The 21,685-nt window shown below is 43.4% G+C and overlaps 1 protein-coding gene across 1 annotated transcript in view; it reads right to left on the minus strand.

Annotated features, from left to right (window-relative positions):
- CDH2 (cadherin 2) overlaps positions 1-18,341 on the minus strand; it is a 213,419-nt gene extending 195,078 nt beyond the window's left edge. Inside the window, exon 1 of the mRNA XM_077900337.1 lies at positions 18,185-18,341. Within this exon, the coding sequence (XP_077756463.1) occupies positions 18,185-18,244 (60 nt within the window). The 5' untranslated portion in view covers positions 18,245-18,341. The remainder of the gene's footprint in view (positions 1-18,184) is intronic.
- Between the last annotated feature and the right edge of the window lie 3,344 nt (positions 18,342-21,685).

Here is a 21,685-nt window from a genome sequence, read left to right on the forward strand (position 1 = left end):
CAGAGGTTACAGAGCTAATATCATCAGTTCCGGTCTCAACTCAGGGGCTGAAGACCAGCATTTTTTCTCACCCAAGGCCGTGGTGAGTGATTTAAGGCTGGCATTTGGACAGTTCCACTGTGTCACCTATAAGGGGGAATGCCTCCTCCCCTCCAAAGCTCCTTTCTTGTGGAAGGAATGCTGTTAACTCTTAACACTTCCACCTCTTTCCTCTCCACTAATCACTCCTATCCTGAATGGCAGTTCTCAAAGTGTGTGCTGGGGAATACTAGGAGGTCCCCAAGATCTTTCCAGGAGATCTGAAAAGGCAAAAACTCTTCTCCTAATAGAATGACATTATTTGTCTTTTCACTCTCAATGTCTCACAAGTGTCAAGTGGAATATTCCTGAGGCCAGGCGATGTGTGATACTGTAACAGAGCTAAAGCAGCATCAGAAACAGGAATCCAACTGTCTCCTATTAAGCCAAGCATTAAGGAGATTTACAAAAACATATATGCACAGTGCTACTGTTCCCACTAATTTCTCTTTTCTGTCTTGGAAAAGACAGCTATTTTTCAATTATTAAATTGGTATTTATGTTACATATATAATGGGTTTAGTATTTTTAAGTGAATTAAATATAGTTTTTTCTCAGTTTAATTTCTAATACGCTAATACCGACAGATACTACCCACGTTGCAAAAGCTCATTGGGGCACTCAATAATTTTTAAGAGTCTAAAAGGATCTTAAGGCCAAGAAGGTTGTGAACTACTGCCCTAGAGAGAAGAACAAACTCATCTGAAGACTGAATTCAAAAGAACGATCTGGGCAGCTGGTGTCCAGCCTTGTCCCCTACTCCTCCCACTGGGGAGTCACAGGCCCACAGAAAACAAGTGTGGTGATCTCATTTTCCATGCTGGGAGTTTGCAGATCTGCAGCATTTGGGGGCTGAGGGAGGGTGTCTAGAGCTGCCTACAACTGAGTGCGCATGTTTGTGGAATCCTGGGGCTCCCCATTAGCAACAGACAAAAGCCACACCCTCAAGACCAGCCTTTATCAGAACCAGGTGATATTCTCCTTTCCCAGCTGTTGGTTCTGTTGGCTTATATTTCACTTGGTTCAGAACTAGGTTCAGGAGGAGAGGTCCTATTTATTGGGCCCCTTCAGAGACACATTTGGTATATTATCTGCATATCTTGGCAAAAATAAAGGAACCCAACACTGGGGAAGAATATACTCCTGAAGGTACCGGGTCTCTGGACAGGAAAGAAAGGATGTTTTACTATGGCCTGTATGTTTTTCAACTTGGTGGTTTGCAGCCTTGATTGTGCAGTGTGGCCGGTTTTTATAGTTGGGCAGGTAGCTTTTAACATCAAGAGGCTTTAATTCCTAAACCACAGGGTATTTTGATCTTGATGTGTGACCACAACTTATGGTGGTTATTCTCCAGGAAAGTGGCTGTTTACAGAGGTAGGGCCTAGAGCAGACAGTGGGCCTCAGGAGAGGCTGCAGGCCAGGGATCTCGGAAAACAGGCAGGACCCATGGAGTGACCTTAGCCAAATGATGAACACTTTTGTGGGAGGGCCACTGCAGTTTGGCCCCTTGGCAAACGCCTGAGGCAGCTCAGAGCTTTTGGAGGTGCCCATGGGCCCCAGGCTGAATACACAGAGACAGTTGAGGCTCAGAAAAAGGAGATTATTTCAACATCTACTGCCTAAAGACTACTGAGCAAAGTAAATAGTTGCCATTTTTAAAAGTGAATTCCAGAGTCCTATCAAGGTTCTCACTTGAAATCACTGACAGGTCTAGAGGGCAGCACTGGATTGGCTGCCTCTAAGTCTGTTCTGCATTCAAAGGCAAAAGAAACCATACCCTGGACGCTCTTAATTTGTCCATAGGCTCTGGGATCCACCTCATTCCAAGCAAGCAATCTGGACTGATCTTTTCAGACGGAGAAATCTTGCCTTGCAGAGGGCCTTTTGGGCTAAAGCAACCTCACAGCAAGTGGCAAGAGCCTGAAAACACTTGCTCCCAAGACAGAGTGTCCCACGGCTACCCACCTGACACAGCCCACGCTGGTGACAACCCCAGGCTGACGGTCTCCTGGGGCTTCACAGGGAACGGTGAGGCAGGTTTTGATGTGCTGGTTGCAAACCAAAACCCAGCAGGGAGAGGCTCCTAGTGGGAGGTTATATTCAGCACTTTGTACTCACCCAAGGGGAGGGGATCCACCCAGGCATTCTGCGTTTTCTCTGAGAAAGCTGGCATTTGAGATACTGCCACCTATGTGCGAGGTTCAGGAATATCCGATGGTGGCAAACCCTGTCTTCACTGACTTCCATCCATCATATTCAACATCTTTAAGTCTTCCTTTCCCTTTCACCTTTGTGTTCAGTTCCCAGGTCATGGATTACAGACAAGAAGCTTAGCCTGATTAGCATTTAGGTAAGGCTAAACTGAAGGTTTTCTCAGCCCACTGTGAGTCTTTCCCTCAGATATCATGGGCTCTCTATTATGGTCTCTGGGACACTCAGAGGCAGGTCCTGGGGTCCTAATTCCATCCAGGATAAATCTTCTGAGATCGAGATGGGTTTGCCTTCTAACTTTGTAGGCTGTGCAACTACTGTTGTGATCAACTTGCATGCTGCATTAGGCTTGAGGACTCTAAAAAGTAAAACCATTGATCTTCTAAGGCTTCATGAGGTTGGAAGCAAGTCAGTCCTAACAGAGGCCCATCTCCGCCCCGCCCCCACCCTGCCGCCATGGGCAGTCTTCATACTTCTGAATGACCCCAAGCTTGGTGGTGAAGAACATGCATTCAATGGTTAGTCCAAAATCTGGGGAAGGTTTACGGGAACCCTCACTCCCTACTTTCATGTAGAGGGAGCTACACTAGCAATAGCACTCCGGACCTCTGTCAGCCTCTCTGGCATTTTCCTCTGAAACAAAAGCGCATGCAGAGTTCAGTATCTTCATCCCCTCTTTGATGCTGGGAGCCAGCCTGCCTATACAGTGTAGGTATCAGCATGCTCAGGTGAACATATAAGAGCAGGGTCCCCAGGTAGGAGGCTGGCCCTCACCCAGCATTGCTGAAGATGGGAGGCAAGGGGGGGGGGCGGGGACGGATTATTTGGAGAACCAATTTATTTAATCCATGTTCTCCACTCTCACCTTTATCAGTAATAAAGGTTGTATTTTGACTCTCTTTCTGCTGACCCTTATATTCTTTGTCTAGAACTTAGATGGATAAGCAGCACTATTTATTAGGTCTCTTCAAAGACACCCAAATTACATACAAAGTCTCAATATTACTTAATACTCAAAGGCCAAGGCTCAAAGATCAACAAGAAGCCAGACTACATAACATCCTTATACCACTCGCAGAGCCACAAGCCACCAGGATGGCTGACCACAGAGGGTCCAAGAGCGGACATCCAAGTCTCTTCAAGTGCTTGCAGAAGCCCAGGTGCTAGGAAGAGAAAGTCATGTGTACCTCTGGACTACTCAGTGACTACAGTGCTGGGCCCAGCCAGGTTGAGGTCATGAAAAACAAGGCCATTCAGAGAACTGTCAACCATTCATCAGTTATCTGCATCTCTTAAAATCACTACCATGGGGCCCTGTGGCTAGTGACAGAAACTGCCTACTTCCATGTTATCCTATCTTAATTCTGGCTCAGTCTATTAAACTTTCCCATTCATAAGGCCAAAGATGCTCCCTGAAATTGAGATCCTTAAAGTCTGGATTATAAAGTCTAAATCCTCCTCCAGGCTGCTATCTTTCAAGATCTAGAACAGACAAGTTTCTTTTGCTCCCACTGTGTGTATACTCTTGCAGACTTCCAAGGAACTGGTTGTTACCAGCAAGGCAAAACCCTGTTCAAGTTCCCAATGGCCACTTCCTAGAGGTGTGCCTTTAAGGGAATGCATTAAGTAGGCTTCAGTCAGACATTTGTAAAATGGATAGTGATGATAATGCCTATCTTATCTCAGGGGACTGATGTGAGATTACATGAGACAATGCAGGTAGAGGGCTTGGCCTGGCACATAGTAAGCACTCAGCAAATATTAGATTTAATCACATGAGTCAGCTTTCAAGAAGGCTCAATCCTTAGCAACACGCCACATAAGCCACAACTGAAAATTTTAGGCAAAAGGAACAGGCAATAAACAGTAAAGCGAAGCTATAGACAAATTACAAATGTCATCTGTCATTCATTCAGACACCTCAAGGAAGATAAAAAGGCCAAAATACATATAAAAACAATCTTCAACTCATCTGTAACCGGAGAGTGCAAATTGAAACCGAAGAGATACCATTATGCAGTCCACGAGATTGTTAAAAATTTTAAAGTTTGGCTACAACATATGTTTAAATTATGGAAAAACAGAAATATGTACATGGTGCTGGTGGACCAATTTGGAAAACATTCCTGTTTGCAACCCAGCAATTCTACTCCTTGGTACATATCCCAGAGCAGTTCAACATTCCTTCACCTGGGAGCTTGCTAGACATGCAGATTCTGAGTTTCCACCACAGGTTTACTGAATCAGAAGCCCAGAGGGTGGGGCCAGGAATCTATGTTTAACGGGCCTTCTGGTGATTCTTACACAAGCTCAAGTTTGAGAAATGCAGTCCTAGAGTGTCCCTGACACTTAATGCCCAGGTGGCAAGTACAGGAATATTCATAGTAGCAAAATTCTGAAGCCACACACACAAACTCATCAACAGCAAATTGAATAAGTGAATGCTACCATATTCATAGCATGCAATGCCCTAGAGCAGTGAAAATGAACAAATTATAGTTACACAACTCAACTGAATGAATCTCACAGACAGAATGCTAAGCAGAAGAAGCAAATCACAAAAAATACATTATATATATGTATACATAAATGCACACATATGCAAGGCACATTTATATATAAATGCATAATACATATACACTTACATAAACACATCTCTCCCCCCCATATATATGGAATATATACAAAGATGGTTAACACTATGAAGACAAGCAACAAATAATTAATTAGAAAAATGAAGATAGTGGTTACCTCTGGAGGGGGAAGGGGAATGGAAATAGAAACAATATTCTGGAGACTTCCAAGTTACTGGCATCTGGAGACTTCCAAGGTACTGGCAATCTTCCATTTCTTAACCTTTCTAGTAGTTACACTGACATATTTGTACATTTTTTTTTGAAGATTTTATTTATTTATTCCTAAGAGACACAGAGAAGCAGAGACACAGGCAGAGGGAGAAGCAGGCTCCTCATAGGGAGCCTAATGTGAGATTCAATCCCCGGACCAGGATCATGCCCTGGGCCGAAGGCAGACGCTCTATCGCTGAGCCACCCAGGTGTCCCATACACTTTTATTATTTTTTACACTGTGCATATATGTTTTATATATTCCCTCACACGTATCACATTTTACAATTAAAAAAATATTTTTTAAAAGGTTGAACTTCATATATATACAAGATAGAACTGATGCCATCCTGCCTTAATTTTTGCCCCCTGCACTCAAATAAATACCAAACCAGAACACAGGCTCTGACATCAGGCTGCTGGCATTTGAATCCCAGTTCCTTCCCTTAACAAAATCACTTTGGGCACATTGTTTTAAACTATCTGTACTTTGGTGTCCTCATATGTAAAACAAGTATAATCTTTTGTGAATTAAATGAGTTAATACACTTAAAGTACTCAAAACAGTGCCTGGCACACAGTAATTACTCAAAAATGATGTGCTATTATTAGGGCAGGATGAAACCCAGTTAAAAGTAACATTTCCTGCATCGAATCGCCAATAAATCATCAGCATCTACAAGAACAATGAATCTTCCCTCTGTTTTTGCAGGTTCTGTGCTGGCATCAACCAACATTATCTTCAACCCCCTTCTGTCTATTAGGTCCTCCTCATCATCATGTTAAAAGCATTCAGAAAGGAGTAAGTTACTCTGGTTCCAGGCTAGTCTCAACACACACACACACACACACACACACACACACACTTGCATCAATATCAGAACATTAAAGAATTAAATCACAGAAGCAAAGAGACAGACCTAGAAGACACCAGAATAGCTTCTGTTCGATTACCTGGAATTCCCAAATCAAATTGCCGGCAGAATAACACTCCATATATATTAACCTCTTTCCCTAATCTTATCAGCCTAGACAACATCTGCTAGAATTTAAAGAGGAATGTTAAAATATGTGTCCTTCAACTGTGGCTTCCCAGTGGGGTCAAAGGGACACTGGTGATAGTCCTTACAGGGTTACAAGTAATCTGGCTAGAACACTGAATGTAGAACAAAGCTTTGAACAGCCAAGAGCTCAAATTTATTCAAATAATTAAATTATCCCTCGATATGCCCACCAAATCTTCAGTTAAAGAGCTTATATACTTTGTTTACCATCTAAAAGCACTTTTCTAAGTGATGTATATATATTAACCCATATACTTTTCATAATCACCTTATGATAGATACTATCATAAAAATGTCATGTTGTCCAAGTGCACATAACAACCAAGTGTCAGAACTGAGGCACAAACACAGGTCAACTAGCTCTGGAGACCCCAGTCTTAACAAATATGCCTCACTGCCACGCTAGGTAACCAAGTCCGCACAACTGGAAAGAAAAAAAGGACAAGAACCAAGAATCTAGAAATGTTAAACTTAATAAAGGGAACATTTCCGCTCAGAAAAAAAGTTTCATTTGACTAATGACAACCCCTCATGTGCTGGTGTGTATGTGTATCATGTGTATAAAATCTTAGTGGGAGAAACTGAGCAGGACTCCCTACCCTCACACGACACACAAAAAGAAATTTCAGATAAGTAAACATCTAAATGTGAAAATATACACAGATAAATACAATTTGATATAGCATGAGGTTTAGGAAGACTGTGTTTGAAGGTGGATGGTCTCAATTTATATATTGGCACAACCACCAGAGTAGCATTCCGGGAACACAAAATGTGTGTGTGTGTATTTTAAATTATGAAGAACCAGGACGCCTGAATGGCTCAGTGGTTGAGCATCTGCCTTTGGCTTGGGGTGTGATCCCAGAGTCCAGGGATCGAGTCCCATATCAGGCTCCCCACGGGAAACCTGCTTCTCCCTCTGCCTGTGTCTCTGCCTCTCTTTCTGTACCTCTCATGAATGAATGAATGAATAAATAAATAAATAAATAAATAAATAAATAAATAAATAAAATATTTTTAAAAAATTATGAATAACCAAGACTTAGGAAAATAAGGAATAAGAATCGACAAAATTAAAATTAAAATAAGATGACAATCTCAAAAATAAGATGACAAAGTCTATTATAATTGCAAATACTAAAAAAAGTAACCTCACTATTTTCAAAAATGCCTTTTTTTATTTAGGTCATAAAATGGTTTAAGCCACCAGCAGATCGTCCATTGTTATCTACATGTAAATATATCAGTATCCCTCCTTTTAAACACAGCTCCATAGAGACAGTCTCAAATAAAGGGAGGACAATAAATCAAATCATGGATAACTCAGTTTCATTTACAAAGAAGTTAACCATAAATCGATTTGTAAATTAAATCTATGATTATGATATTCTCCCCAAATGTTCTTAGTATTTGTCAAACAGAAAAGACAGAACTGCAAATAAAGTTTAATGCCAAAAACACAAACACTGCGCGTCAACACTTTTATGGGTTGGAGTGAAACACAAGTGAAATACAAAGTATTTATCAATAAGCTGAGGCCATGCAAAAAGTACAATCTCTATAAATAGTGTAAAATAAAGTCCACACGTGTAAGAATGTAAATAAATTAGAGCTGCCCTGAAGCAAACAAATCCTTGGTGGGCTGGAATTTGATTCTTTAGTCCTCATCTCTATGCATGGAATCCTCCATCTAGAATCTGGTCTACTAAACCACCATTATATAAATGGAGAGAAAAGGTCTCTAAAAAGAAAGATCTTGGGACAATTGTATGGCACTCTGCATACTTCATGGCAACCTCTCAGATCTAAAAAAAAAAAAAAAACCTATACAAACACAAAAGAGGGTCAACCGTACCCAAAGATGCACTGAACAGCTGGAAAGCTAGCAGTTTATGGCATTACAACTCCTCCATTTAAAGTTTATTAAATTAAAATTAAATCTGGGTAAGATCTCATTGAGAAGTGGGTCACTAGTAAGCTCAGAGAAGGTATTAAGAAGCATCACTGAAAAGATTAGAATCTGTTAACACCCAATCCTCTGCTTGAAGACTTCAAATCAAAAAGACATATAATTCTTTGTCTCCATCCTCCTTCTGATAGAGGCAGTAACATACTGCATCCTAAATGTTTTTTGGGTTTTTGGCTAAATAATACTGCCAAATTGAAGAACTACAGTAGAAAAAATCTGAGTAGGAAAACCCACAAAAGGTATCATTTCATGGCTTGATAAACCATAAATACTCAAGCAAACTTTAGCTGCAGTGAAATAATCACTCCATTCTTTTAAAAAAAAGGAATCAGTTTTTTAGGGACACCTGGGTGGCTCAGCGGTTGAGCATCTGCCTTTGGCTCAGGGTGTGATCCCGCAGTCCTGGGATCAAGTCCCTCATCAGGCTCCCTGCATGGAGCCTGCTCCTCCCTCTGCCTATGTCTCTGCTCTCTCTCTGTGTCTCTCATGACATTTCTCATGAATAAATAAATAAAATCTTAAAAAAAAAATCAGTTTTCATCTTCCTTAATTTCTGGGTATTTCTATAACATGAGTCTTTCCTAATTTCTGACTATTATAATACATATGACACAAATACATGGACAACTCTAAAATTGAGTGGAAGATGTCAGACATAAAAGGGAATATGGTAGGTGATGCCATAAAGCACAATGATTCCGTAAGAATAAGCAAAAGTAATAGATGGTATTAGAAGTCAAACAAATCCTCAGCATTGGAGGATGGTTACAATTGGAGGAGGGTACTCATGTGGTGCTGGGGAGGCTATGTCTTGATTGGGTGCTGATTCACTTAGGAGGTTCAATTTATGAACATTCAGCAGGATATCCACTTATGTGTGCACTTTCCTGCATGCATTGGGTAGTTCCAGAAACTGTGAGTGTATATGTTTAGGTGTCTTATCAAATCTGAATTCTGAATTCCCTAAAGTACAATTTGGGGAAGCAGGACATTAGAAGCTAATTTTGAACATGTTAGCACCAAATGAACTCTACTGGGGGTGGATGCCAAAGGAGCTGCAAAAGGCTAATACTTTGGCCACACGAAACACATTTTTTCTTGATTTACTGGACCAGAAAGCCATAAAGAATGAACTTCAGACTTTGAACCCATTGTGTTAACCAATTAAGACAACAAAAGAAAAAAAAAAATTTAAGTGGTCACACTCTCTAGTTTATTAAAGACTTATGTTAAGCAAAAGGAGTGGATTATATCTCTTTTAAACTTAGTAAAATTAATGGCTTTTTAGTCATTTATTTCAGAGTTCACTTAATAGCTTCCCAATCAACCAAGAGACATTTTGTTGGAGATTATAGTCAAGCCAACTGTATCCACCCAGTTACAATAGGTCAAGTTACAAGCAAAACAGTTCTAGGCTTTCTCCTCAGCAAACAAATCCATGTCTGTACTGAAGTCCCTCCGTCCCTCCGCAAAACATTCACATGAATCTGCTTTAGTAGTTCCTTTCGAGATGTGGACATATATATTTCAAAAGACCCCAAATAATTTCATTTGTGGGAGAAAAAGTAATTCAGATGATTCAAACATGGAAAATGTGTCACTAAACATATTTCAAAACTTGGTAATACAGTCTCTTGAATTTATTTTCACAGGAAAAAAAAAAAAACACTGAAAAACCAGTATCAAAAAAAGAAAAAAACAAAAAACATGCACAGCCTGAGGGCCTCTAGGCTCTTAGAAAATATTTTAAGTTCTAGGATTCACACAAAAAAATTACTTTTGAGCACTTATCAGCATATTATTTGTTGACTGAGACAACTTGGAGAACATTCTAAAACTGATTATGAATTATTTCTCTACGGTATTTTCTTCTTTCTCTAACATATTTTAAAAATGAGTGAAAATCCTAACCAAGCACTACATTTTGGCTTCAGAGGCCAAAATATTTAAGGTCAAAATTAATAGAGAAGATAACTCAGAAGTTGACTATTTAAAGAAAAATATCTTATCAACTCAGTAAAGAGGAACTAAAACTCCTTTCTAATGCAATCTTCATTCCTTGAGTACCATTGTATTGAAAGGATCCCAGCCAGTAGAGGGAGGGAGAAAACCATGTGCTTTGCACAGTCAGGCTCAATCTACTCTGACAGATAGCGTTTTACTCTGGATTCTCAGGAAAACTACTCAAACCAAGTTCCACTTTCATCATCTCTAAAATGGGAATTTTTACTCACTATAACCCTATCTCACAGGGTTACAGAAATAATTAACAGAGATAACGTATTAGTCTTCTTCACTAAAACTAAAAATATTTTATTGTAAAGGTTTAGTACTACCAGACATTAGTTTAAAAAAAAAAAAAAAAAGATTCGAGGAGGTGGCAGCAAATATCTAAAGTTTTAATGGTTTTCTCTGTTATGTGTGCTTTTCTGAGTTATATGAATGACCTACTGACAATTAATAAAAATAAATTGTGAGATGTCTTAAAACTGAAAAGGCCATCCTTACTGAAATCAGTAACAGGAAAGTTCAATAACTAGGTGCACCTGCTGGTTCAAGGTGTAGAGTGTGCGACTCTCGATCTTGGGGTCCTGAGTCGAGCCCCATATTGGGTGCAGAGATTATTTAAATAAATAAGTAAATAAAAAGACTTAAAAAAAACTTCACTAACGCAACAGAAGAAAGTCGAATAAACTCAAAACTTATTTTAATAATGAGGAAAAAATGGTCATTTCACATTTTCATTTCCAGTAATTTCTGGAATTATATTCTAAACTATGACCCTTTACTTAACTTTTTTTTTTTTTTTTTTACTAATTCCTTTTACTAATTCACTGAAAATTATAATATATCAGAATGAGGAGGAGGGAATCTGGGTATAAATATTTTCAATTATGGTCACGCAAAAAATTGCTTTTATTTTTTTAAAGATTTTATTTATTTATTTATTCATGAGAGACAGAGAGAGAGAGAGAGAGAGAGAGAGGCAGAGACACAGGCAGAGGGAGAAGCAGGCTCCATGCAGGGAGCCGGACATGGGACTTGATCCCCGGTTGCAGGCGGTGCTAAAACCGCTGTGCCACCAAGGCTGCCCAAAAAATTGTTTTTAAATTAACACAAAACTAATATTAAAGCTATAATATATATATAAGGATGCTATGGTCAAGTAAATTTTTAAGTTAACACACAAACCAATGTTAAAATCACAATAAATAGGAGTATATATTATTACTCCAGGACTTATTTATTTTTGTTATATGTAGGCATATGGATCAAGCATGTCTCCAAGCGCTTCTCTATATGATTGCCATATTGTATTTATAATAGCACTTCCTTTTAAATAGCTCAAGCTGTTTTAAAGGCATTACACAATTAATTTTCCCAATGCTACTTGGGAAAAACCCAAGTTAAACAATTTATTTAATCAAGGCAGTAGACCAGAACATCTGATTGCTACACTAACTATTCCTCTGGATCTCAAGTTCAAGATAGTAGTAAGGTCTTTAGACTACAATTTAGACCACATTTTTGCCACCAGAACAGATGAAAAATTAAATATTCAGTCAAAAAAATGCAAGAAATATCACAATGGTTTAACCAACTAATATAATCTCTTAGGCACAAATAACTCAGCACAGTGTAGCCATTTTAATATACAACACGGAAACTAATCTATTATTTAACTACCCATTAGCCAATCTTCTTTAGACCTACTTGTAGCTCAGCCTACTATAGGTTGTCCTCAACACAACTTTAGGATGTTCTGTTAGTTTAGGCCATCTTCATCCTATTTGTATATTGTTTGATTTTCTATTCTTTCATTACAGCTTCCACTGTGGTCTTTGTCCAATTCCTCCTCATTCAGAAGCCTTGAAATCCCACTGATCATTTTTGCTGTCCTTTGAAGCACTTGTAGGTACATGGCTATGGCATGAAAATTGGGTGTTTTAACAACCATTTTCTTGACCTGGAAATAGAACTAAAATGCTTTATTCCACTCAATAAGGGCTCTCATATCTGACTGCATATTATACATAATTTACTAAATCAACTCCTACTAAGGACATTCAGAGTTCAACTAATCCAACCCTTTGTAATTATAAACAATACTTCCAACACATACCCTTATATATGTATATATGTATGTATAAATCACATGTACAACATGAATACAGACATCTGTAGAAAAATAACTCGCTAATCAATGGGCTATATTTTTAGTGCTGACCCACATCATTCAATTCAAAGGTTCTCATGGAAGCTATGTTCTTTCAAAGAAACATGAAAGTATAAAAGGAATAAAAGCAATAATTTTTATTCTTAGTAGTACCACATTCCTCTTCCTTTAGGTCAAACCCAAAAAATAATTTACTTTTAGTGGTAAAAGCAGCTTAGCCAATGGGAAAAAAAATATTTTTAGAAGTCAAGCATATAAAAAATACAGACTACTTTTAACCTATCATATATATAATAAACTCTTGTTAATGACCCTCAAAATGATACTCTACCACTCTGAGTATGTGAAAATCTTTGCATTGTAGGTTAAAAATTAAAGTCATTCCAAAGCCTTTGAAAAGGAGTCATTTGGGAGATATTTTTCAGCAGCCCCAAGAGTCACAGAACTGGAAAGTCCCCTAGAGATCTACTAATCCAACCGGACTCAGTATTTTACTATTGAGGAAAATGAGGTCATGAGAGTTTAAGGGCGTAAACTACATCTGCACTAGATTAGAACCCCAGGCTTCCTGCCCTTGACACTAGTTCTTGCCCTTGACACTACCTAACAGCAGCTCATTTGCATAAAATAAAGTTATTACGCCTTTGGTGCCCAAATCACCTTGGACGGCACACACAAAGGTATTAATTAATTACTGATTGACACTTCATGCCAAACTGTGATAAATGTTGCAGAAGACACGTATGTAGATAGCAATCCTGAACATACATGTTGTGTAAACAAGTGCAATCCAGGGGGCTTGGGTATTGCTCTAAGTACAGTGGAAGGTCAGACAAGGAAGTGCAGGAAGTATGAAAGACAGTAACAAGAAATAAGAACTGAAAAGCATTTATTTATAACTCAAATTTTCCTTTTAAAAACTCTGTTGTAACACAGATCTTAATCTTTAAATCCCAATCTTTTAAAAGGTCTCATTAAGCTCTAGAATTCACCTTCTGGCTACTTTAAAGACGTCACTTTATATATGCAGAAGATACGGCTCAAACTAAAACATTTATCTGTACATACCTCTTCCCTGGCATGAATAGGGTTGTTTAATTAAAACGGATCTACATTTAGTTAAATATACAAAGACTAGCATCTGCTCAAATTAACTGATATAATTTGCTAAAAAATTAAAACAAAAATAAGTTTTTGGTAGGAAAAGACAGAAATGGGAAGCATAATGATTTGTTGATACAAATTATATGTCAACTCAGTTGAAATAGTTCTTAACACAACTTGAAAATGCTTAGGTCCTTTTAGAAGGTATACTAATGGCAGATAAGAAATATTCAAATGACAAATTCCAAATCTATCATATTTTTAAAATCGTTGATAAAATTCACCACCAGTCTGTGCAGTGCTTAAACTTGATTACTTTTTGTATTTGAGCCAAAAGAACAAATTTGAATAATGTTAACTTGGGCAAAACGGTAGAGTATATACACAAACACTACATTTCTTAAATAACATCTAGGATTTTTCTTTAAAAATCACTCTTCTAACTTAAGAATATCCCTTTGAAAACAGAATGGGGATCTGAGTTACTTAGGATTTTTTTTTAAGGCACTTTAAAGCAAGATTAACTGTTGCTTTAAGTCTTGACATTTCCCGATTAATAACCCTAAAGCTTAATGAGGCACAACAGATTTAAGAATTGCAAATTTTTAATGAAAAGGGAAATTAAGGACAGTTTGGTGCAATACACAGTCACCAAAATAATCTGCTCCAAGAAGACTTTAGTCCCTATATGTAAAAAAAAAACAGAATCGAAAAAGAATTTCCTCTTTAAATAAAATCTCAGTCTGAACTTTTAGAAGACTGGTCAGAGCTGACTTCCAAGAATGCATGAAAGTCAAAAAGTACAATCTGTATGTAGATTCTGAACTTGCAATTGGGGCCTAAAATTTTATATATGGAGATATTTATAGATATACATATATGAAGATATCTACATAGACTCATAGGTATCGCCATATATGTATATTTTTAAATGTGTCCATAAAATATTTTAGGATGCATGCACAAATTATTATTTTTCAAATCACACCTAGTATATGCTTTCAATGCACCACCATCTATGAGTAATGACCACATGACATAAGATAAGGGCAAAGATATGTATAACTATGGCCACTAAGTAGAATAAACTGTGAATATCAACTATGTTCTCTCCTTACTTTCACAGTAAGTTGTTACAAAGACATGAAAATCAAACACTGAAAATAAATGTTTCATACTTAAAATGATTACTGCATCCAAGGTTTCCTACATCGTAAAATAAAGCTTCTTTTCATATGTTTCATGTGTTGAATATTAATCTCTTCAAAACGCATACACCTAACAGGTGAAAACCACATACGGTTTATGCATTTTTTTTTTCATACTTCCTCAGGGTCGAAAGCAGGACCTATGTGGTAAGACTAAGAATCCAGGGTATCTACAAACATTAAGGTGATGTCTTTGATGCTTCGTAACCCATACAAAGTGTATTTAAACTAGAACAATGGAATTAGGCAATTAAAATGTGAACTAGAAAAACAAAGCAGGTTTCTAGTCTAGTAATTACTGGGTAGGTAGTAGAAGTGAAATTGGTGGTTTTGTTTTTTTTTTTTCCTGATCATCTATTGAAGACCTTGAAAGTCATTTATATAATTTAAAAGGAAAGTTTGTCTTAACTTTGTGATATCCTTCGATCCTTGAAATCTAATGCTTAAATTTAACTTTTTTGTTTTTAGTGTAAAGGACAATGCTAATACCATAAGTTAAAATGAAGAGTAATAGAGAAAATCTTAAAGCTGAATGTCATAATGTGCAAAATCGACTAGAATTATGTAAATCCAAGTAATAGAACAACCAAACTAATAATCTCCCAAAATAAAAAAAAAAAAAAGTGTTCAAAGCAAAACAAGGAACACTTCAGAGAATACATAAACGCATAAAGTCCTTTTGTATACTTAATTATTTGTCTTAAACTGGTCTGGAAAAAACAAAGTTGCTCTGTATCTATTACTAAAAACCATTCATCCTCTTCCCTAAAACTCTTGTCTTATCTGACCTTAAAAAAAAAAAAAAAAAAACTAGACTTGAATAGCAGATGACTGCAGAGGGGCCATTTTCACCTTGCAGATAGATCTCTGTTATTCTGGTGTGTAAAGCAGGCCATTAGCACAAAGTCATTCCTAATCTCAGTTGTACAATCCACATGGTGCATTTAACCCTAAAACTCACGTTGCATAAACTGCTCTGCTTCCACTCCTAATGACCTTGCAAATCATTCAATGTGATTGCTTAACTTGTACCTAGGAATTAGGAGACTGCCAAACAACTTGATGACAAAGTTAGAATTTCCCCTTTCCTGAGTGTTTACCAAAGTCAGCATAACATCCATCTAGAAGAAAGTGAGAAGTATCATAGGATGGTAAAGACAACCGCATTAGTCGACGTTTATAAATGCTATTTTTGTACATGCTTAAAGAAGAAAATGACTTATGAAATTCACACCTGACTTCAAGGCAGATGACTAAGAGAAAATGAGACTGCTCCGGTGGTACCACACTTAGTCCCACGGTATGAATTACCAACAAATGTCTCCTGTCCTTCCTTCACTGCACAGTATTCAATTAAAACTTACTTTCGGATCAAAAAGTTAGTGAACATACCATCTACTGCTGGCCTCAGACTCTGAACATTTATTAAAAGTTGTTTGCAAATTAGTAAGACCACTCAAAGGCGTTCAAAATTAATGCTTTTAATTTTAAAAAAATAAGACTTTATCTCTGACATGTTCTTTGTGTAAAAAGAAAAGGAAAATGTCTGAGGTCCATAGGATTCTTAAGTTCATCTTGCCTTCTCCCTAAACTTCAAACCACTCTAGTACTTTTCTTTTTTTTTTTCTTTTCCCTTCTTCCCCTTCAGCCTAGCCCCCTTTAGTAAGTCCTATTTGAAAAGAAGAAACAATAAATGAAGCGGCAGGAGGTGAAAGAATGAGGAGTGCGCACTCCAAGAATAAAGGGCGGTTTTATAACAGGAGATACTTTTGTTCGCAAGTGACTGGCAGGTCTCCTCCCCCAGTCAGAAGAAATTCCATCCACTTCCCAAAACTGCAGAGGCCGAACACGTCCAGTCTCATAGCTCAGAAACCCCAGAGTCAGGAGAGCCGAGGGGGGCGGACTGGCGGGTGGGGGAAGGGGAGAGAGACCAGCGGGAGACGAAAGAACAAAAGGAGAAACCCAAGAAAGCAGAAAAGACGGGGCTCGGGCGGCCGCCGAGTCCGAGGGGCAGCGGGGGAGCGGGGGAGAGCGCGAGCCCGAAAGCGGGAGGGCAGGCCCGGGGGAAGAGAGCGCGGGGCCGGGCCGGGCGCGCCGAGGAGCAGCGCACCATGGACAGGGCTCCAGCGGCCTCTGCCCACACCCCTCTAGGGGGCGGCGGAGAAAGCGCGAGAGACCGCGGGCGCCGACCCCCCCGCCCCGCGGCCGGAGCGCGCCAGGCCCTGACCCGTGAAGACCACGGAGGGGGCCGATCAGCACCATCTGTCGCTGCCCGGGCCGCCCCCGGCGCAGCGGCACTTCCGAGCCGCGCCCGCACTTTTCCGAGCTGCCACCCGCTGGCCACCCCCCAGCTGCAAGGGTGCGCGGGGGGGGGCCCTCGGGCGGATTTCCCGGGAGACCCTGACCGGCATGCGGGGGTGCGGTGGGGGGACACGCCCCTCTCCTGCAGCCGCCCTAGAACCCCCGCGCCTGCGGGGGCGGATTCGGGACCCCCGCCCTCCCCCGCCCTGCGCGCCCCGCGCGGCTTCCCGGGACCCAGTGGGCGGCCGGGAGGGGCCTCGGGGCAGCCTCCGGCCGGACGCCGCGCGAAAGTTGGGCGGCCAGCCGGGCTTGGGGGCCGGTGGCGCCGAGGGGCCAGGGAGCCCGCGACCTGCCTGGAGCAGGTGCTTCCAGCCGCGGAGAAGCCTCCTGCTACGAGGCCGTGAAGAGGCTGTCTGGCGCTCTCCGAAGGCGTGAAAAGTGCGGAGGCTCCTCGCGAAGGCGTCCCCGAGGACGCACGCAGGGGACAGGGCGGACGAGGGAGACGAATAACAGCCGAGTAACGGAACTTCGCCCCGGCCGCCGCGAGAAGGGTCTGCGGAGCCAGGGGCGGGGTGCGGAGGCCCCGGCCCGCAGAGAGTCTCCGGGGCAAGGGGACGAGGTTTCCTTCCAGGTGGGACCGACACAGAACACGGGGGGGGGGGGGGCAAGGGGGCAGGAGAAGAAGGCAACTCGGCTGGGGTAAAGACAATAGGGCAGTGGAGCCCTCGGGCACCGGGAGGCGCGCGGGTGCCGGGGTGGGGTGGGGTGGAGGCACGTCCCGTAACTAAGACACCAGAGTGAGAATTCCTACTGCAAACTCGCGACCCATCCCTGCAGAAATAAACAAAACAAAAAAAAAAAAATTTTTTTTTTTTTTTTTTTGGAGCAAAGTGCAAAGCGACGGGCGAGAAGCGTAGAAAACTGCAAAACCTGGGAGCTATCCTGCCTCACCCTTCTGCTGCCCGGAGACACCCCCTGCAAGCTCGCCCGGCCCGGAAGCAAGAACAGAGGGGGCCGGCGATCCGTCCCTTCGGGACCCGCCGGCCCGGCCGGCCCTGCCCCTGCGCCCGACCCGAGCCTCGTGCCTGCGCAGCTCCCGGCCGCGCGGTGCGGCACCTCCCTTGCCGGGTGCGCAGCCTGGCCCCGCAGCGGCGCGGGGAACAAAGGGACCCGGCGCCGCCCGCCCCACCCCGCCCGCGGCCCGGCCGGCGGAGGCCGCCGCGTACCTGGAGCAGGGCCGCCAGCAGCGGCAGCAGGGTCCGCGGCGCTCCCACTATCCGGCACATGGAGGCGGAGAGGGGCCGAGCGAGGAGCCGGAGGCGGCGGCGGCGGCGGCGGCGGCGGCGGCAGCGGCAGCACCAACAGCGGCGCGGAGAGACGGCTCCAGGCAGTTTCCACCCCCTTCCCTTCCCCTCCCCACCCCACCCCCTTCACCGCTGCTCTCCGCTCCCCGCCAATGGAGAGCGAGCTGATGACAAATAGCGGGCCGCGGAGTCCGCGGGACTCGCACCAGGAGTAATAAAACAGACCGAGAGATCAAGGAGCTGGGGAGGGGGCGGGGGCGGGGGCGGGGGCGGGGAGGGGGCGGGCGTGCGGTGGGGGTGAGAGGGAGAAAGAGAGAGAGAGAGAGAGCGCGCGTGTGTGGGGGCGGCCGCGGTGGCAGCGCAGGCGGCTGGGCGCCGGCCCTAAGCGCAGCGGAAGCCGGAGGGATGCGGGCGGCGAGGACCTTGGCCGCTGTAGGATGCGGAGGTGGAAGCGGCGCGGCGCGGCTGGGCGCTCCCGGGCAGCTCCGCAACGCGAGGTTTCGGGCTCTCGGCTCGGCTTCCTCCGGGCCCCCTCTCCAGGGCCGCTCTGCTGGACCAGGACGCCGAGGGGAGCGGCGCGGGGAGGGCGCTCCGGGCCGTGCGCGCTGCGCCCACAAAGGGCAGCGGTCCCGCCGCCCCGCGCCTCCGCTGCGTGCGGGCTGACGGCCGCCTCCCGGCTCCCCCTTTCCGGCCCCCCGGGAGAGTTGGGGCTTGTTCTCCGGCCTGGGCCGCGCGGGGGTGAGGCCGGGGGCCGGCGCGGCCGCTACTGCCGCGGCTCCGTCCCGCGCAGCTGCCGCCGCCGCCGCCGCGGCCGCCCCTGCTGCCTGCGCGCCGGCACCCGCCCGCCGCTCCTTGCCCGGCGCCGCTCACTCGCGCGCGCCGCCCCACCCCCGCCGCCGCCGCCGCCGCCCGCGCACCCCGCTCGGCCTCCGCGAGCGCGACCGACGCGAGCCGCCGCCGCCGCCGCTCTCCCCGCGCTCGCCGCACGCGCTGCCAGGCTGCGCGGCCCTCGCTCCTCGCCTCTCCCCTCCCGCCGCCGCCGCCGCCGCCGCCCTCGCCCCCGCCCCCGCCTCCCTCCTCCGCCGAGCTTCCCCGCCCGCGTCGTGGCCAATCGGAGGCCACTGAGCTGCGGCGGTAGCCGGCCGGATCCCCGGCAGCCGCCCGCCCCCGCCCCGCCGGAGCACCCCGGGTTTTTTGCTGCAGCCCGCGGGGGGTCGCCGGGGGGAAGCCTGGGTGCGCGCAGCACCGCCCGGCAGGTGGAGGGGCTGCGGGAATCAGATAACTTGCTCGGGAACTTGATGCTCGGCAGGTTCCTCGTCGGACCGCGGTGGGGAATGCGAGATCGGGAAGGGGGAGACTGCCGCCTAGGGAGCCCGACACGCGCGTCTTTCCCTGCTCTGTCATCCTTGCTGGATAGATTATTTTTCCGGGTAGAGGCAGACGGCAAACGGGCGACGCAGGCAGAGCCCACCCTGGCCATTGTTGTCTGGGGTGCCGGCCTGGAGCCACCTGCGGGCCCCGGAGGGCGGAGGCCGCGGTCCCCCCCCCGCCCCGCCCCGCCCCGCCCCGCGCCGCGCTCGCGCCCGCTGCTCCCACCTTTGCGAATGTACCGGAACGGCCCAAGTGTGTGTGTGCTCGTTTCGTTTTCTTTTGTTCCCTCTGGGAGTTTGAGAGTGCGTGCTATTTTATTTGAAGTCTCCCGTTTTCTATCTGCAGCTCGTTAGCGGTATTACTCGCGATTCCTAGCTGTTTCAGGGACTTCGACTTCCTCCCTACACCATGCGCTGCAACATCAACAAAGAAAAACAGAAAAGGGAAAGAAAGAGAGGGGTAAACACCCTAAAAGCCAGAACTCGCTGTGAAAATAGGATTATCCAAAAGATAAAATGACTGCTAGGGAGCTCGCACCGAGTAAAGGAGTTCTGCTTCCTCTCCTTAAGGCATGAACTTGAAGTGGTATGAAAAAAAAAAAAAAAAAAGTGAGAGACTTTACAAGTTCGGGTCACAAGCTTTTGTGGAATGAAGGGAGGGGTGAGGAGTAATTGATTTTGCCTACATGATAAGTTTTTTCCAGAACCTTTTTTTTTTTTTTTCTTTCTTTCGATTTTACAGGTAAATAAAAATACCAGTTTTTATCTAAGCGTTTCCACACTCTGGAGATCATCGAACTTCGCTGCAGTTAATGAATATTATTCTTCCACTTTGGAAGATTAACTGAAGTACTAACATTGTTTTGAGTTTGAGTTTCAGGCTTCTGATCATTTCAGAACTTGATGATGAATATCTAAAAATCAAGTACTAATTTCTTTGACATGAGTGATGCAGCTTTTAATAATGTACTATTGCTGCCTAGGCTTTTAAAAGTTTAATATTCATAGGGAAGCTTATTCAATTTTAATTAAAACATAATATTGTAGGCCATTTTTAAAGTGAATCTCAAAAAAAAATTCCTGGATTTTCCTCTTAAAAAAAAATGAAGAAGGTCATGTTAATTAAAGATGAAAGCCTTGGCTTGTTCTTTCTCTTTTTTTTTTCCTTGCCAAATATTATTGTTACATTACTGCTAACCAGCCAAAAAGTTCTTGCAATAGGATATTGATAAATTCCACTTTCAAGGAGTCCTACGTAACAGTAAAACATTTCATGGCAATATGGAGAAATTGTTTGTTGTATTAACAAGTGGCAGTTATAGATTCCGTCTTCATGCCTAAGAATTAAGCTGTGATCCTGGACGTGAGACCTTAGTTTATGTCCTCCCCACTCCCAGCAGTAGCCATTGATGGTTATTGCCATTCTGATTAAAGTTAGAACAGATTTCAGCATGAGTAACTCTATTGCTTGTTAGTACTGTTTGCTAGAAGCTTTAAACATCGTGCCCCTTGTCAATTAAACTCTTATTATGACTTCAAAATCTGCTTTGGAATGCCTGTCAGCTAACTCATTCTCTGATTCCAATAGTTTTTGATCATACAGATAAGAACTTGCAGCATTTTTTTTTTTTTAATTTGATCCAACTTGCATGCCTCTCATTTTTCAATGGTTGTGAATTGCTTTGGAAACTTGCCTGAGATTAACTTGATCACGTGATCAGCCAAATCTTGCTAATCAGCCTTTTATCACAAGAAGGAATAGGCGAGTCTAAAATCATGTTATTGGAGACTTTGTGCATCCATTTGATGTTAATAAAATTAGATCTAGTGTTGACTTTGGCATGCAACACAGCCCTGCCTCCATTGCTCCAAAGTTAAGATAATCTAATGATGGGGCCATTCATTTCTCTGGGCAAATGGTGACCAAACTCTCAAGATTTTCAGCCTTGGATCACAGCATTGTTAGTCAGAAGACTAACTTGCCATCAGCCTGCAGAACTCCAGGGCTGCAGGGGGCTTGGCAGTGATCCAGAGAAACAGCCAGGTGGTAGAG

This window comes from Canis aureus, chromosome 6 (genome assembly GCF_053574225.1).
Source record: "Canis aureus isolate CA01 chromosome 6, VMU_Caureus_v.1.0, whole genome shotgun sequence".
NCBI classification, from domain to species: Eukaryota; Metazoa; Chordata; class Mammalia; order Carnivora; family Canidae; genus Canis; species Canis aureus.